Source organism: Crotalus tigris, unplaced genomic scaffold, assembly GCF_016545835.1.
Source record: "Crotalus tigris isolate CLP2741 ecotype Arizona unplaced genomic scaffold, ASM1654583v1 scf7180000018919.839542, whole genome shotgun sequence".
In the NCBI taxonomy this organism is placed as follows: Eukaryota; Metazoa; Chordata; class Lepidosauria; order Squamata; family Viperidae; genus Crotalus; species Crotalus tigris.
In genome coordinates this window covers 16,308-35,516 of record NW_024097273.1, presented here as the reverse complement: position 1 = coordinate 35,516, position 19,209 = coordinate 16,308, and the positions used below count along the sequence as shown (strand labels likewise).

Sequence of the window (19,209 nt, the reverse complement as noted above, 5' to 3'; positions counted from 1 at the left end):
ATGGGGATGCTGCAACGATCGTAAGTTTGAAAAATGATCATGTCACTTTTTCAATGTTATTGTAACTTTGAACAGTCACTAAATGAACTATTGTAAGTTGAGGAATACATGTATAGGGCAAAAAAAAAAATGGAATGAAAGTGATGAAAAAAATTAAACAGAAAAAAAGGGGCATTAGATCCAGAATGGAAAGGGTTTTTTTTCCTCATTTGGAATAATAATTAGAATAAATATTAACTTATGCTGAATCTATCTCTTTTTTAAAATTTATCTCAATAAATATAATAGCTTCAAGCAGTGCTCCCACTGTGGTCAGGCACTGCTGAGTGCCAAATCTACAAGTAAAGCCATTGTTATGATTAATTTTTCTTCTTTCTCTCCATTTCACTTAAGAACAATAGCATCACCACAAAAAAAAATTCTGCCAATATTACCCACTATTTCATGGAAGCCATTATTCTTGCCATTTTCTGCCCCTGCATGAACTGTTTTCAAGAGCCTATTAGAATTAGAATTAGAATTACAGAGTTGGGAGGAACCTTGTAGGTCATCTAGTCCAACCCCCTGCCCAAGCAGGAGACCCTACATCATTTTTGACAGGTGGCAGTCAAGTCTCTCCTTGAAAGCTTCCAGTGATGAAGCTCCCACAACATCTGAAGGCAAACTATTCCATCAGTTGATTGTTCTCATTGTCAGAAAATTTCTCCTTATTTCTAGATTGAATCTCTCCTTGATCAGTTTCCATCTGTTATTCCTTGTCTGGCCTTCAGGTGCTTTGGAAAATAGGTTGGTCCCCTCCTCTCTGTGACAGGCCCTCAAATATTGGAACACTGTTTGCATGTCTCTCCTGGTTCTTCTCTTCACTAGACAAGTCATGCCCAGTTCCTGTAACCATTCTTCATAGGTTAAATCCAACCCAGTGTCTGGGCTGCCCCAAAATTCTATTTTTGGGATCAAGCAGAAAGTCAGGAAGTTTGGAAAGTATAAACATCATGATAACTGATTCCTGATAGATGTATTTTTAAGATCAGGTCAGCTTAGATAAGAATTGGCAAAGTGACGAATTTCTTAAGCTTCCATTTCCTACACTTGGGAAAGGAGCCATTGCTAAGCATTAACTGTAGGTATGTATGAAAACAGCTGTCTTCAAACTGGGATTTTCCAGATGTGCTGGACTACAACTCCTATCACATTTGTTTAGAAAACCAAATTCCTATCATACCCAGGCAACAATCATGGGCCCTTTATAGGAATGGGAGAAAACTACATTCCAGGATATCTGGAAGGCTGGAGTAAGGTAGAAAAGGGGAGTGAAAGAGACATTTTCCATACAGTAGAACGAGTATGTGGATATAATTCATGAATCTCTAAACCTAGGTTAACAAAACAGAACAGTTCAGATCATGTTATTTACTACAACTAAACAATAACCATGTTGACATTTAATATAAACATATGGCTCATTCAACATGTTAAGGCATTGGTTGGTTTGGGTGCACCCAAAATATAGAACCCCAGATTACTTAATCCCATTTTAGTTAAGTCTGGGTTTTTTGCAATCCCTGCCAATATCAGAAAAATCCTTCATTTCTCTACCAAATTATTCCAAGCAGCAGCTTATTCCTTTGCCTCCAGTAATGCTAAAGATTAACCTTTTAATGCATCCATCTAATGAGCCACATTATAGATTAAGCAGTACAATAATCACAGAAGCAGCTGAAACCGAGAGCACAAAATCAAAGGGAGGAAAATCCAGCATTTTATGATAGAATTCGTATGAAAGAGCTTTAAACAAGCATAGGTATTAAACATTTCAGCATTTTAGTTCAATAACTTTACATTGTTTAACTCAAACTTTTATTGCAGGGCTTTTAAAAAGTATTGAAAAGACAATATTTTTTTAAAAAAGATGTTTATGCAGATTTTTAAAAAGAAAAGCTACTTCCATTTTCTTACTGTCAATATGATATGCCTTTGTATTTTGATTAATTTAAATGCCTGGAATACTGATGTTTGAGCTGTATACATGAATAAAATTCAATTTCAGTAGCTAAGGCTCAGAAAACAGATTTATAAGGATTAGTTCAAGGATTTTTAGAACCGGAATTCAAACTAAATTCTGATAGCTATTTAATCTTCATTTAAACCCATGCAATGAATGGGTATCCACCATGTTTCATGCCCCTATTCTGTGCTCTGTCCTTTAACCACTGAAAGACTTTGAAAATCTGAGCTCCCACTACAGATGCAGCAAGAGACAAATACTGTAAGATGTAAAAAATATTTTCCTTTCAGAAACCACTTTGCTTCTTGAGATAAAGCCATCTTTTGGGACAATATCCCATGTGGAAAGAGAAGGATAAAACAAGAATGCTTTCATAAATCTATCATGCCACTTTGCAATTTTCCACATGGTGGAGAGACAACCTTTGGCATGGGCTCTTCTTATGTAGTGTCTCTTGAGGGAACCCCAAACTGTCCTGACACAATTCCCATTCTTCCCAATACAACAAAGATAATGACCATGATGGAATAGGTAGCATCAACAAGACCATTTTCTACTGTTTCCTTTAATGAAGTTGTATACCTAGGGAGGAGAGAGAGAGAATGCTTGATTGTCTTATTGATTCATATATGGGGGCAGGGAGATTATTGCATTTACATTCTTCTTGTGGACTTTCTATTGTTATCTGATTGTAAACAAAATCCTGGACTATTTGAGCCTTTAGCCTGATCCAGCAAGGGTTTATATTTGAGAAGAGCTAACTGCACCTGCTCAGCTACTCCAGGAAAAAAAATGTCTCTTTTACTCTGACTCACTTTCACAGAAATATACACAAACACACACATCTACATAAATCTTCCTCCTTTTAAGGCCATTAAATAAGCTGAGGCTCACAAAATCTTCTCCATTTTAGAATGTGGATGAAAGTGAATGTCACTCTGCATATGATTGATACATTCCATTGTGACTTTACATGTAGTTTGGAGCAAATATCTATAAGAGAAATGCTTGAAGTATCTCCAAGTGTAAATGCGGATTGTTTTATATTTGGAGTTTTGCTGTTAGACTTATAGAAAGACTTGATAGCAAACAGCAACCCCTGGTGACAGACCTCAATAATACATTGACATCCCCCAAGGGTATGAGGGAAAGTAATTGTCAAGAGGGACACCTAGTGGTGGAATTTGATCCAGGAAGTTGGCAGAGATGCCTGCCTATACAACTGTCTAATAATATTCTACTGGAAAAACAGAAAAGCAAGTAAATTAATTCTTAAGACCATAAAATCAAGTGGAATATATCAGTCACCTGTATGAAACTGCAGAGAAGGAAAAAGACTGGGGGTATCAATCTCAAAAGATGAGCTATCAGAGCTTCATCCAGAGATACACAACACAACAGTTATGTCAAAACTAACTGAGAGAAAGCATTCTCACTGCCTGGTTGGAAAAATCACCTGAGAAATTCAATCTTGTCTTGACATCCATAAAATGTACAAATTCTCTTAGCTATTATTTATTTTCATTCATGTTAGCAGAATTTAAATGTCAAATTAAAAGTACACAATAGGTATTTCAGTATCTATTGAGTTCACTGTGGAGCTATATATAATATTAAATGTGACTTATATTCACTCTCATTTCCTTGGTAGGAAGTGATGTAAAAATGACACATATCTTATGAAATTGTATACCAACTCAGATGTTCTCCCCATGAATGTAATAAATATATACAATACATGGGAAGGAACCAGTAGGTTTCACCTTTCTCCACTCTGCTCCAGAAAGGAGGTATTAAATAGGTACCTGAAAATTCAAATAGTTGTCCTCAGAAGAGATAACTTGTTAGTGATCATTGTTCATTCCCAGGGACACATTCCTTGACAATGTATGAAGATGAAAACACCCTCCCTGAGTGCCAAGTATCACAAAAAAGGAAACAGGAATAGAACTTGGTATCCTACTCCTCCTAACATGCATTACCCAACCAAGTGGAATATTTGAAATGTCTTAATAGAAATACACTTTGGAGATTTTAAACCATGCAACCAGTCCTGCAAAGTGCTTTAAATCCAAAGGATCTTTCTAGATTTTTAAAAATTATATTCTAGATCAGTGGTTCTCAACCTGTGGGTCGGGACCCCATTTGGGGTCGAACGACCATTTCACGGGGGTCGCCAAAGCTGTCCGCCATTTTCCCCCTTTTCTTTGGCCATGCCCCTGACACCCAGTGATGTATAAGTGATTGGGGGTCACCACAACATGGGGAACTGTATTATGGGGTCGCGGCATTAGAAAGGTTGAGAACCACTGTTCTAGATGGTGTTTGCCAACTAAGGCTTCATGATAGGATCCAAGACACAGATCAATAGTTTGGAATTGTGAAAAAAGTAAAGTGGGGGTACCATCAAGAAACAATTTTAGTCCAAACAAAAAAACTTCTATCCAGACTAGAGAAACCTTTATGACCATGCAAGGCTGAACTGAGTAAGAGGCCTCTCTTTTCTCCTTCCCACCCAGACATGGGCAGCCTGTTCCCCTTTCAAAACATAAAAAAAAAGTTTGTCTAGAACTCAAAGACTTTTCAGAGGCAGGCTGATATTTGCAGCTGGAGGGCTGAACATGGAGGAACGCTACATGTACTCTATTCTCAATTTAAATGGGCAATGGCAATTTCTTCCTTCTAGAGCAGGGGTTCTCAACCTTGGCAACTTTAAGACTTGTGGACTTCAAGTCCCAGAATTCTGGGAGTTGAAGTCCACAAGTCTTAAAGTTGCCAAGGTTGAGAACTCCTGTTCTAGAGATATTTGCAAATTAAGGGAATCTTAGCAGGAAAAAAAAGAGAGAGAGACATTTCAGGCTTTATTTGTAACAGAATGAAAAGAATGGGGAGAATGCAGCAGGACTAGCTCACCAATTTTGGAAAAATGTAAAATAAAAGACATTTGGCATCTTAAAGAGGAATGAGATGTAGCAACATTAAATCTAAAGTTTAAAATTACTTATCTGCACCATTGGATATAGAATGTCTTCCCTGAAGGTTGAAAATTTGAGCAGACACCAAGATAGAAAGCTCTTGTTCCTCCTGTTTCCATCTAATCTTCATCTCAGTAACCAGCTGAGTAAACCAAAAGAAGCCTCTGGTATTTGACTGAGCTCCGTAGCATGCTAAGTAACAGCAGTAACACTGAGCCAGCAAATAAGCCACCAAGCTGTGCACCTTTGTGAAGGATGCACAATACCTTGTCTTAGACACAGTAGCACATCTCTCCACCTCAACTCCCACTATCACTCTGTACACACCACCTGCTGCAGCTGCAGAGCTCGTTACACTTCTCAATTAATTAAGGGGAAAAGGCATGTTTTTCTTCGGTTGGCAGAGGTAGGCCTATGTTAAAGCACAAAACTCTCTTGGAGCTAACAATTAAAAGACAACTTATTCCTTCAAAGGAAAATTGGTACACTCGATGGATCATTATTTTCAGTTTTCCTCTATTGCCAAACACAATGTATATGGGGACAGAGAAGCTGAGGTTATCTAGCTGTTGCTGTATTACAACTCCCAGTTGCACTAGCCATCATGGTCTGTGCTGAAGGATGCCAAGAGCTATGATTTAATAACACCAGTAAAGTCATGGTTTCCCCATCCATGATCAACAGAATCCTATGGAAAATGATCTGATGAGCTTTAGAGCTGTGCACATTTACACAGGAATACTTCCCATCACCAGACATTTTAGGAAAGTGCTTCTTTGAAGCTAAACAGTGGCCGAGTCGCTTGTTGACACCAATGTCTGATGTGCATAATACATATATAGAAGCCAATACTGGTAAGATGGTTTAATTGATGAAGATAGATCAATGTTTTCTCAAGGCGAAATGTCACAGCTACATGAGGTGCTTGCAGTTGATCAGTTGTTATTTGTTTTCAATTTTGAACACATTATTGTCTAAGATTATGATAAATTACTTCTTTTTTTAAAAAAAAAAATCTGTCTGGCTATTTAATCTGCCCCAACCTGTTGCCCTTCAGATGCATTCATATTCTGTAGGGTTTTCCAAGTAGAACAGATTTTTTTATTATGGCAACACTTTCTATCTGTCTAAGATTATTGTTTTCAAGATTTCTTTCACTAGGAATTGAGAATGTAGTTAAAACTGAGGGTAATGTTGCACAGAATATTTTCCCTTTTTTAATATTCATTAGACGAACTTATAAATAACAGTATATCTTGTTATTATAACAATATAACCCTCAAATGGGTCATTATACATTCTTCTACTTCAGCCCATCACCACCACTATCAATCCTTCTTATATTCCTCCTACATAAGCACATGAACTTTACTAAATAATAACAGAACAACAGATTTGGAAGGGACCTTGGAGGTCTTCTAGTCCAACCCCTTAAAACTGCTATGAGGAATCTTCAGCCCTGAGCAAAAGCAGCCCATGACTTACAACGTCCCTTCCAACTCTATTATTCTATTCTAACATGTGCTCTCTAACTTTCCTCAGTTGTCCTGTTTCAGAATAATATTTTCAGATCCTTTTCTCTTTCACAAGGCCAAATCTTTCCATATTTATTAACCTTATTTCTCATGTGTAGGGAGCATCATATCTTACGGAAAGTCCAACTGGATTCCAATAGGTACATTACCAAAGAGCTGAAGAAACTGGGTATAATACTGTGATCTAAATAAATTTCTTCCTTGTAAAACAGACCTGGATGCTAATAAATGATGAATGGATAAATGGATAGATTATTAAATGAAGGATTTTGGTGGGAAATTATTGCAGGGCATTGTTAAATCAGCAAGGGCAGTTGAATAAAAAGTATATTTGATTAATGTTTGGGGCTTTTTTAATTGTTGAATATTATAAGAAATTACAGAATAATAGCTGTCCTTTCTAATAATGATTACCAGTTCTTATTTACCAAACTGAAAATTCGGCAAAACATGTGGGTAATATGTCAGCTACATGATCTCTCTCTCTCTCTCTCTCTCTCTCTCTCTCTCTCTCTCTCTCTCTCTCTCTCTCTCTCTTTCTTACACACACACACACACACACACACACATGGACATTCTCTAAAAATTCCTTTATTCATTGGACCATCCAAATATTTCTCCATGAAAGCATGATGCCCTGGATGAAAAGATGGGTCCATCTAGACCAGAGCTGTCTGCTTTGTCAACAGTTTCTGGGAGGGTCTTCTTCCATAGTTTAATCTTGGATACTGAAACTCTATTTCCTTGGCAACTGGAGATTTTAAAGGATTACATTTAGAAGCATTGATGGGAAAGCCCCTAATGCAATCATTTTTAAAATGATATTACCTTGAGGTTTGGGTTTGATAAGCTTCCCGCAAGGCTTTGAGATGGTGACGGTCTTCTGGCAGTCCGCATTGTGCAAAGCTCGTTTTAGATTTCCAGTTCGAGTCTTCAGAGCAGTATTTAGATCACATTCTCCCCATGCCTGGAACTGATATTTACATTCCGCTGTGAATAATAAATGACCATGTTACTTTTTTTTATTATCAGCAGCTGATAAAAGCAAAGCTCGGCATAATAACAAAGCTATTTTATCCAGCCTTTATTTGGAATAATACAGGCAATAAGGCAGATTTTCATGGCGGAGACTATAAAACCACTTCCACTGTCACTATATCATGGACTCAAAATTGAATTTGTACAAATGAATTAAGCAGGTTTTCAAACACACTCCCAAAAGGTACTGGCTCCAGCTCATTAGAAACAGAGGTATAAACAAGATGAAAATGGAGTGCTCACAAACCCAGGATGCAAATTGCATACTGATGTCACAATCACATCTCTCTGAATGTGTGGTAACAGAATCACAAGATTTACCATAGAGTGAATGAATGCCTTTTGAAAAAAGGAGAGGAGAAAATAATGAGAGAATGATGTACCTTTGCCATGAAGTTCTGTTAATCTTATTGTATTCTGCTAGTCATCCTAGAATTCCCTCAAAATTCTTCTATTTAATTTTATTACAGTAAGGTAGTACAGCTTTATACTGTACTGGTAAGACTACACTTAGTATACTGCATTCAGTTTTGGTCATCATGATACAAAAAAGATGCTGAGACTCTAGAAAGAGAGCAGAGAAGAGCAACAAAGGGGACTAGAGGCTAAAGCATATGGTGAACAGTTGTGAAAACTGGGTAAGTCTATCTAACAAAGAGATGGACTAGAGCTGACATAATAGCAGTCTTCCAATATTTGAGGGTTTGCCACCGACAGGCAAATTCTCCAAAACACTTGAGGGCATGACAAGAAGTAACAGATGGAAGATTATCAAACAGAAATCTAAGGTGAAATTTCCTGACAGTGAGAAAAATTAATCAGTGGAACAGCTTGCCTCCAGAAATTGTGAGTGCTCCATCACTGGAGGTTTTTCAGAAGAGATTGGACAGCCACTTGTCCCAAATAGTTTAGAGCAGGGCTTTTCAACCAGTGGTATGGGTGGTACATTGGCACCTGGCAGGTGGTACGCCACCATCCTAGAAAAGTGGAAGCAGGGGAGGGGAATGAGCTGTACCGGTGGCAGCAATGCACAAGCCTGAGCAAGAGATGGCTGGATCTGCAGGGCTGTCAGGGCTCAGTGGAAGCGCCAGGATCAGCGCCAGGCTCCAGCTGGAGCTCGGCGCTGATCTTGGTGCTTCCGCTGAGCCCAGAAGAAGCGCCAATCAGCTGGAATGTTGCAGCATCTCCAGGGTCTTGTGATTTACATTCAGATGCTTGGCAAATGATTCATATTTATGATGGTCACAGTGTCCCAGGGTCATGTGAAGTGACCAAAACCTGCTGCAACTACCCAGCAGAAAGGGGGAATAAAAACCAAATATTGCGCTGACAAAGTTTCTCTGTTCCATCACTATTACCTTGAGACTGGTGATGGAAGATCCTGGGAAGTTGAAATCTTCCCTATAGGCTACCATGAAATTCTGCAGTTAGTAGGGTAAGCAAGAGAGCTCAAGGATACATTTTACTTAAGAGCAATCCATCAAAGATAGAAAACTTCCTAAAAGATTAAACAGTGGTAACTTTTATTATAACCCTTTTTCCATATCTGAATTGAAGTCGTATCCACACATTCCTGAATCAATAGAGAATTTTGCTAGCAAGAATTTTGCTAGCAAGGAAATTCTGTTCCCATTTCCTAACTTTATCCTGCCACTCTATCACTAGCTATTTGTCTTTCCTCCAAGGTTACAGATTAAAAAAAAAATCTAGCATATGCTTCATGCCTTGAGGCTGACCTTGGATGGTATTCAAATAATGGAAAAATTACTACTTTAACATTGTTATATCTAAAGACAACTTCAATCTGACTCATTCATGGGTTGGAAATGAGCAGTGCCATGAGAAGGAGGAAAGAGAAAATGCTATTATGGTATATTTGTGCTATGGATGGATGCATAGGAGAAAAGATCAAAAGGGAAAGCTCCGAGAAGGGTGAACAAGAAGGTGGAAAGGACATATTCTACAACAGAAACAAATCCAAGATTCCCCATTGCAGATGATAAAATAATGATAAGATGTTGGTTATAAATCAGTGTGCAAATTGTCCTTCATGTCAGAATCCAATTATATTTCATCTTTAATTATCAAACATAGAAACTCCCAATTCTGCCTTCTCTGGATTCTGCCATAAGAGGGAGAAAAGGGGGAGAGCAAAGGGGCTTTATGGCCCTCACTTCCTTCAGCACACTTCAAAGGACTGAATGTGTGTTTATTGTGGCCTCTAAGCTTTAACATATCAAAGAAGAGTAATTGCCTTTCATGTAGTTATCTGAAGTCTCCATCCAGACGGAAGAAGAAAGGGGATGGAATTGTGATACTTGAAACTATCACTGGAAGGGGGGTTGATTGGGTGGGACTACTGGGGAACCCCTTAAAACCTTGAATGGGAGAGCTTGAACCCCAAGTCCTGTCTAGCATGCCTGCAACCATTTTCTCTTAATAAAGGATTCCTGTTGGAAGAGCTATTCCAAGAGTTCTGTCTTCTTAAGATGCAAAGTGGGGTGGGTCCTTACATTAGACAGGACTTGCAAAATTAATCCACCTGGAAGGTAGACCCTTGCCGGGGGATTTTGCAAAAATTTACCATGTCAGACAACGAAGCAAGAGAGGGAGAAAACTCCCTGGAAAGAGAGCCGCTGACCCAGTTGGAACCTTGCCAGATGTTGGGATCCGAGAGGCCAGATTTCTCAGAAGAAGAAGTGGTGGAGACACAGGACCACAAGCCTCGCTGGTCGATGGGCGTTGGAAAGAAAAGCGAGTGGGGAAAGGAATCAAGAAAAGTGACCCTGAGACGGGGGACCAAGCAACCAGAATGGAAGCAGGAGATGGAGAAATCCCTGCACGCAAGTGAAGAGGGAGGAAGCTGTATGCCGTACTCAGACTGGATCCTAGAGAGAGCTATTGACCTGATGAAGAGAACTCTCAGCTCCCTAGGAGAGGAGATTCCTGAGCCCTACGCCCGCCCCAGTTCCTGGAGCCACAAAGGGAGAGACACCGAGGGGGACGTGGAACCTGCAACCCCAGGGACATTTACTGATCCAGGAGCTCCCACCCCCTACCGGACCACAGATGGAAATCTGGACGGAAGACACTACCACCCACAATGGAGGCACCGATCCATTCCAAGACGTCCACCGTTGGAGGTGAAATTCAAAGGGGAGCCAACACGCTTGGGGTTTTTCCTAACCCAAGTCCTCAGCTACATGGAGGAATATGGGCAGGACATCCCCAGCGACAAAGCCCGCATCCGGATCGTGCAATCTGCCCTGGATGGACCAGCTGCAGATTGGGTGGTGAACCTGCATGACTCCAATGCCCCAGAACTCAGTAACTTCAACCGTTTCATGTCCTCGTTGAGAAGACGATTTGAAGACCCCCTGGCTGATCGCAAAGCCCGTGAAAGAATAACAACGATGAGGCAGGGCAAACGCCCAGTGGCTGAGTATACACAAGAATTCCGAGCCATTGCCAGCAAACTGAATTGGCCAGAAGACATCCTCCTTGGCCGTTTCAAAGACGGACTAAACTATGATCTATATGATGCTTGCCTGCCCCGAGGAGACCCACATCGACTTGAGGAATGGTACGTCTTGGCAGAGGAAGCAGAGATCGACATATTGAAGAGGCATCGCCGAGGAAAACAATGGAGCCGCCCCCCGCCTGAGCTGACACACCAACCGGTGAAATCATCGGATACAGCCAAGAAGCAGATGGGGTGTTTCAAGTGCGGAAGAGAAGGGCATCGAGCTGTAGAATGCCGCTCAAAGGCCCCCCAGCACAACCCAGACAGATCCCCAATCAACAAACCCAGAGGGTATTCAGCTAAGCCAAAAGAAACAGCCATGAAAATGATGGAAATTGCAGAAAACCCCACCTCTGCTCACCAAGGGGAAAGAACTCCAGCCTACACCACAGGGACGGTGGATGCCTCAGATGACAGCTCGGAAGGCGAACCCCTGGTAAGTGGACGCATCACACCCATCTTCAAAACAGTGACTATATTAATCCCCCCCATGCCCGAAGCTGTGAAGGTGAAAGCCTTAATAGACTCTGGCTGCACCCGCTGCCTCATTAGCCCAACACTAGTGGGGAATCTGGGCATCCCATCCAGGAGACTGGAACAACCAATCTCATTTGGCCAGCTAGATGGATCCATAGCAGGGGGGGTGCCAGCTACCCTAGCCACTCTGCCAATACACCTCTCCCTGGGCAACCATGAAGAGGACTTAACGTTTGTGGTGACCCCAGGTATGGAATGCCCAATGATTCTAGGGATGGAATGGTTGAAAAAATGGAACCCCTGGGTAAATTGGAGGACGACAGAAATCAAATTCCCGAAGGGGGACCCTATGGACTTAAAACCCCAAGAGAGGCTACCAGAATCAAGAATAGAAAAAGCATCCATAGGAGAGGAAAAAAGATTAACAGAAATACCAGAGGAATATAGGGACCTTGCTGAAGTCTTCAGTGAGGAGAGGGCGAATGAGCTTCCCCCCCACCGACCCACAGACTGTACCATTGAATTCAAGCCTGGGGCAAAACTCCCGAAACCCAGATTATACTCCATGAGCCCAAAGGAGAAGGAGGAAATGGAAAGATTTATAAAAAAAAACCTGGAGAGAGGTTTCATTGAACCAGCTAAGCCTAAAGTGGCTGCCCCGGTCCTTTTTAGAGAGAAGAAGGATGGCTCTTTACGTTTATGCGTGGATTATAGGGCCCTGAACACAATCAGTGAAAGCAACCTATACCCGCTGCCCCTCATGAAAGACATGCTGTCACACCTATCGAAAGGGAAAATTTTTTCTAAACTAGACTTAAGGGAAGCTTACTATCGCGTGAGAATCAAGGAAGGGGACGAATGGAAGACTGCATTTAACTGCCCCATGGGGTGCTATCAATTCAAAGTCTTGCCATTTGGATTACAAGGGGGCCCTGCAGTCTTTATGCAATTAATCAATGACGTTCTAAGGGAGCACCTGTTTAAGGGGGTCCTTGTTTACTTGGACGACATTCTTATCTTTACCGAAACAAAAGAAGAACACGTCAAACTTGTCAGAGCGGTTTTAAAGAAGCTGCGAGCCGCTCACCTATATGCCAAACTCTCAAAATGCGAATTCCACCAGGAAAGGATAGACTACCTAGGCTATCGCATATCCCCACAGGGCATTGAAATGGACCCAGAGAAGGTCAGAGCAGTATTAGAATGGGCACCACCCCGCACAAGAAAGCAACTACAAAGTTTCCTGGGCTTTGCAAATTTTTACCGCCAATTCATCCCCTCATTTGCACAGATAGCCTTGCCCCTCACCAACTTACTAAAAATGAAGGGAACATCCTCAGTAAAACCTAGCCAGCCACTAACATGGACAATGGAGTGCCAAGCAGCGTTTGAGAGACTAAAGAGACTTTTTTCTGCCGAACCAGTACTAAGGCACCCAGATATGGACAAGCCCTTCATAATACAGGCAGATGCAAGTGATGTGGCAGTGGGGGCTGTGCTATTACAAGAAAATGATGATGCAGTATTGCAACCCTGTGCATATACATCTAAGAAACTCACGGAAACAGAACAGCGCTGGCCCGTATGGGAGAAGGAGGCTTATGGGATACGTTGGGCATTACTCACGTGGCGACAGTTCCTGGAAGGCAACAAAATCCCCTTCCAGGTATGGACTGATCACAAAAATTTAGAAGCCCTGAAAACTTCCAGGAAACTCAATCCCAAACAAGCCCGCTGGTCCCAGCATTTTCACCAATTCCAATTTAAGCTCAAACATTTACCAGGAAGAAAGAACTTCCTGGCAGATGCACTATCTCGCATGCCCCAATATAACAGCGCACGAACCACAGACTCTAGACCAATAATGGCAGAATCACAACTGGCAGCGCCAGTAACCACAAGAACCCAAGCCAAAATAAAACCACAACTGGACAGCCAAACTGGGATTGAATTCAGAAAAAGTTTGGAAACAGATGATTGGTTCCAGAAAAACAAACATGTGTGCACAATGAGAGACGGATTGCCTTGGGTAGGGGAAAAGTTATATATACCAACAACTCAAAGACTAACTTTCATGCAACTTTGCCATGACACAAAATCAGCAGGGCATTTTGGATTTGTAAAAACTTTACACTTAATTAAACGGCAATTTTGGTGGCCATCAATAAAAAAGGACATAGAAAGTTATGTTGCCAGCTGCCCAACCTGTGCATCAGCAAAGAGGTTGCAAGGGAAATCGCCAGGGCTGTTACAACCAGTGGCAAGTCCCTCAGCCCCCTGGAGGGAAATAGCCATGGATTTTATAGTGGAATTGCCTGAAAGCAATGGGAATACTGTTATCTGGACAGTCACGGACCTATTTTCCAAACAGGTGCACTTTATCCCTTGCCAAAAAATTCCCACTGCAAAGGCCTTAGCAAAACTTTTTATCCAGCACATTTACAGATTGCACGGGGCACCCCAACGCATCATCTCTGATAGGGGAGTGCAATTTACGTCTACATTTTGGAAGGAATTTTTATCCCTCTTAGGGACCACTCAGGGACTGACATCTAGCCATCACCCTCAGACAGATGGACAAGCGGAACGCTGCCAGTCGGTACTTGAGCAATATTTGAGATGTTTTTTAAATTTCCAACAGAGTGATTGGACGGACTTACTTCCTTTTGCAGAAGTTGCCTACAATAATGCAGTCCACTCCAGCACAGGCTACACTCCTTTTCAAATAGCCAACGGCCAAAGTTTCAACCCTATGCCAGAGTTAACCCCAAAAGAACCAACGATCCCTTCACTGAAAGAATGGATGGAAAACCTACAAAACACCTGGCCAATAGTCAGAAAATCACTAGATGAAGCTAGGCGGGCATACAAAGCACAAGCCGATAAAAAAAGGGTTGAGCCTACACCATTCATTATAGGAGAAATGGTGTACTTATCTACAAAATACCTAAAGTCCCTACAGCCCTGTAAAAAACTTGGACCAAAATATATAGGACCTTTTCCAATTAAAAGGATCATAAATCCAGTAACAGTAGAATTAGAATTACCCAAAAACCTCAGGCAAATACACCCAATTTTTCATTGCAGCTTGCTGAAAAGAGAGCATCAGTCACCTCTACGGCCAAAAATCCCCCCCCCACCACCTCCAATCATGGTGGAGGGGGAACAACACTTCGAAATAAAAGAGATCCTTGACTCTAGGAGATATCGTGGAACAACTCAGTACCTAGTTGCCTGGAAACACCTCCCTGCCTCACAAAATGAGTGGGTCCATAAACGTCACGTCAGAGCCCCGAAGCTATTGAAGAAGTTTCACACAGAGTATCCTAACAAGCCTAACTAAATTTTTTACTTGTGTTTTCTTTCAGGTGGATCTCTCTTATTGTTAAGAGGGGCCGGATGTCAGAATCCAATTATATTTCATCTTTAATTATCAAACATAGAAACTCCCAATTCTGCCTTCTCTGGATTCTGCCATAAGAGGGAGAAAAGGGGGAGAGCAAAGGGGCTTTATGGCCCTCACTTCCTTCAGCACACTTCAAAGGACTGAATGTGTGTTTATTGTGGCCTCTAAGCTTTAACATATCAAAGAAGAGTAATTGCCTTTCATGTAGTTATCTGAAGTCTCCATCCAGACGGAAGAAGAAAGGGGATGGAATTGTGATACTTGAAACTATCACTGGAAGGGGGGTTGATTGGGTGGGACTACTGGGGAACCCCTTAAAACCTTGAATGGGAGAGCTTGAACCCCAAGTCCTGTCTAGCATGCCTGCAACCATTTTCTCTTAATAAAGGATTCCTGTTGGAAGAGCTATTCCAAGAGTTCTGTCTTCTTAAGATGCAAAGTGGGGTGGGTCCTTACACTTCATTTGTTTAAAAAAACATGGAATCTATTATAGCTTTGATACTGTAATCTTTCCATCTTGTATTTGAATTTCAGTGGAACTTTTGATGTTAGGGATACTCTACAAGCCCTCTGTTGCTAAAAAGTACTTCTGTTCTCCTTGCAATGCAAGACATATGAGAAATCCTTGTCCCTTGGTTTAGAACTCAGCCTGATCCTTGTACAGTCCATAGCTTTATCTTCCATGTATGGGTGATCAGCTGTTATTCAGATTGTAAGGAACAAATGTAGTTCTGGAAATGGTGGAAGAAAGAAGAAGTTGACCAGTAGCAGGGTAGATGAATTCAGTTACAGAGGAAATGAATGCACCACTGGAAGATATGAAAGGCCAATCTGAAAATGAGTCATCCTGGACAAGGTCTATATATGTGGTTCCTATGAGTTAACAAATCACTGATGATACATGATTTATCCATTCATTACAGAACAAAGGAGCATCTTCTTCAGGATCTCTTGCGATAGGTAGCTGTAACTTCAGCCACTCTAACAGGTCCAGTGAAGTCTTTCCCTAGTCCGCAATAATTTCCCCAGACCAAGATGTTAATTATGTTTCCTCATCTCTATCAAATCTTAGAGTTATTTTGTCATTTAGAAAAGGCAGGGATTGCAGCTCTGAAGTGTGAAAATTGTGATGGCCACGTTAAATAGTGGAACTCCTTGACCTGGAAATTATTTTGGTACCTTCTCTGGTGGTCTTCTTGTAGGGAGATACTTTATCTGATATTTTACTTTAATTTTACTTTAATTACAAGTATGCTTGTTTTTACTTTTCATTTAGATAGGACAATACTTTGTATCAATGGCTCAAGGGTTCAAGGCCCAAATGCCACATAACAGGGTGAGTTCCTGTTACCTGCCCCAGCTCCTGCCCACTTAACAGTTTGAAAGTATGAAAATACAAGTAGATAAATAGGCACCATATAAGTGGGAAGATAACAGTGTTCCATGCACCTCAGCTGATAATCATGCTGGCCAAATGACCATGGAAGTGTCTTTGGACAATGTTGACTCCCTGGGCTAAGAAAAGGAGATGAGTGCTGCCCTTTAGAGTTGGGCATGACTGGACAGGGGAAACCTTTACCTTTTACCTTTATCAATTTATTTCACTGTAAGCTAAGTATGTGTGTAAAGTAAAAAGAAAGACATATGGTAGCATCACAGTTCCAATGCACACATTTTCAGCCACCTTGATGGGGTGCCAATTAAAATTCTGCACAAAATACAGGTCATATCATGACCTTTGGACTAAGACTGTGGAGGAAGATCATACAACCTGCCCCTGTGACTTACAGAGAATGGTGTGTGGCATAGTTAGAACAAGTATACATTCAGAGGAGTAAAATGCACTTCCACATCTTGCTAGATATGCTGAAGAATGTTCCCACATGGAAGGGTATGAAGAACAAAAATCAAGAGTCTGTGGGTAGACGAGACAAAGCAGCAATTCTTTGAACCCAGGTAGATGCAAGAGGAAAGAGACATGGAATGGATTTGGGCAATGTTGTTCAGCTGGTGCCAATAAACTCTGGATCAAATTTTGCTTTCTTGTATTGAAAACTGCAAAACCTGTTATTTTTCTGTGCTTTAATAAACATGTTATTAACTATTTTGGATGATAAGTAAGTGCTAGAAGATCAGAAATGAGTTTATGTCTACGCCTTTATAGATAGTTCTCAACTCATAACATTTGTTTAGTGACTGAGGTTATTATGGCCCTTGTTGCAGCATCCCTGTAGTTAGGTTGATCAAAATTTGGGTCTTGACAACTGACATGTATTTATGATGGTTGCAGTGTCTCAGGAATCACGTGATCACCTTTTGAGACCTTCTGACAAGCAATGTCAATGGGGAAGTCAGATTCATCTAATGGCCATGCTACTAACTTAACAACTGCAGTGTTTCACTTAACAACTGTGTCAAGAAAGATCATAAAATAAGGCAAAATTCACTTACCATATTTTCCGGCGTGTAAGATGACTGGGCGTATAAGACGACCCCCAACTTTTGAGAAGATTTTCATGGTTTAGAAAGTCATCTTATACAATGGAAAATACGGGTACTTTAACTTTCCAATAAAAGTAATGTAAGTCCTAAACACATTAGCATTTCATTATATTTCATTGCTTGTTCCTGATCTGCTGAAGACAAATGTAGCTGGGTAACATCCTATAATAAGCATGGGGGTGCACTTGTGAAACTTTGCAGTATATGAGGAACTGCCTCACCCCAAGGGACTAGCTGGCCCCTCTCATTCCAGTGGAAGCCTGCCAGACCGCTTCCGGGATGATACCCTGTGGGTGGATCGCTCTGTCATCTGCGCAGCGAGAGCACCAGCCATGGCGGCACGTTGCCAAAAAAGCAGCAGAGCATGGAGGAGGAAATGCTGAGCACCCATCCATCGGGGTCCCAGGGCTTCTGGCACTCAGCGCAACAGCACCAGCTGTGGTCAACCTTGAGGAAGCAGCACCTTCTGTGCAGCCCGACGGCTCCCACCAGCTGCTCCTGCCGCCCACCTGAGCAGAGGCTGGTGGCAGGGGGTTTCCCTGGGGGAGGAAAAGGCCCGCTCGCACCGCCTCCCTCCACTGCCCTAGACTGGGAGGGGCAGGATCCCTACCCGAGGGACAGACGCTTCTGCAAAATCGCTGGCTTTCTGTGAGCGTTGAGCAGCACTTCGGCAGCAAGGGAGGCGGGGGCACTTCTTCTCGGGAAGCCCCCGCCGCTGACCCAACATGGGCATTCTTACTTGGGTGGCTCTCCACCAGCGCTTCTCTCCCACCATTGGTCCGCCAACGCTCCAACCTCACCCCTTCCTCCCGGCTGTTTCTTGGAGGGACACTTTTCTAGGGCTATTTGGCTGCGTGGGACACACCATCAGCAACTCTCATCCGGACAGCCAATCCCCACGCCAAGGGATGAGGAGCATGGGGCGCAGGATACGGGGGAGCTTGCTTTGATGTACACGTATTTTCCGGTGTATAAGACGACTGGGCGTATAAGACGACCCCCAACTTTTGAGAAGATTTTCATGGTTTAGAAAGTTGTCTTATACACCAGAAAATACGGTAATAATGTCTTGCTCAGCAACAGAAATTTTGGGCTCAATTGTGGTAATAGGTCGGAACTACCTGCATACAACACACACACCATAAAATACTCCAAATATGCTTTCCTTTCATCTTTCTTGGTAACTTGAAGAGAGGAATGCCAGATCTATTTCCCTGCCTGATTGAATATACCATATGCTAAATGTTTGGATCAGTCATTAACTGCTAACAAAGTCATTAAACAGAATAAGAAGTTATTAATATAAATATGAGACTGAATTAATTATCTACCTATCTGCCTGCTGGAAATTTCTTTCTGACTGCCTTTCCTTCTTTCTTTCTGTTTTTTGTTTTCTTTTGTTTTCACTTGGTTGTTGGTTTCTTTCTTGCTGACTTTTCTTTCTTGCTTGCTTTTCTTGCTTGCTTGTCTGTCTGTCTTCCTGTTTTTCTCTCTTTCTCTCTTTCTCTCTTCCTGTCTTTCTGTCTTCCTCTCTTTCTCTCTTTCTCTCTTCCTGTCTTCTTGTCTTCCTGTCTTCCTGTTTCTCTGCTTTCCTGCATTTCTCTCCTTCTCTCTTTCTCTCTTAATCTCCTTCTCTCTTCCTCTCTTCCTGCCTTTCTGTCTTTCCAGGCTGTTGACTGGAATTCTGGAAGATGCTGTTCTAATATATTTCAAATTGAAAAAGGCAGGTTTAAGTAATCTAAATAAAT

The 19,209-nt window shown here is 41.6% G+C and overlaps 1 protein-coding gene across 1 annotated transcript in view; it reads right to left on the bottom strand.

The window, feature by feature from the left end:
• Window positions 1-19,209, bottom strand: part of PTN (pleiotrophin) — a 43,766-nt gene that overhangs the window by 10,363 nt on the left and 14,194 nt on the right. The window contains exon 4 of the mRNA XM_039357414.1: window positions 7,344-7,505. Coding sequence (XP_039213348.1) covers window positions 7,344-7,505 — 162 coding nt within the window. The remainder of the gene's footprint in view (window positions 1-7,343; window positions 7,506-19,209) is intronic.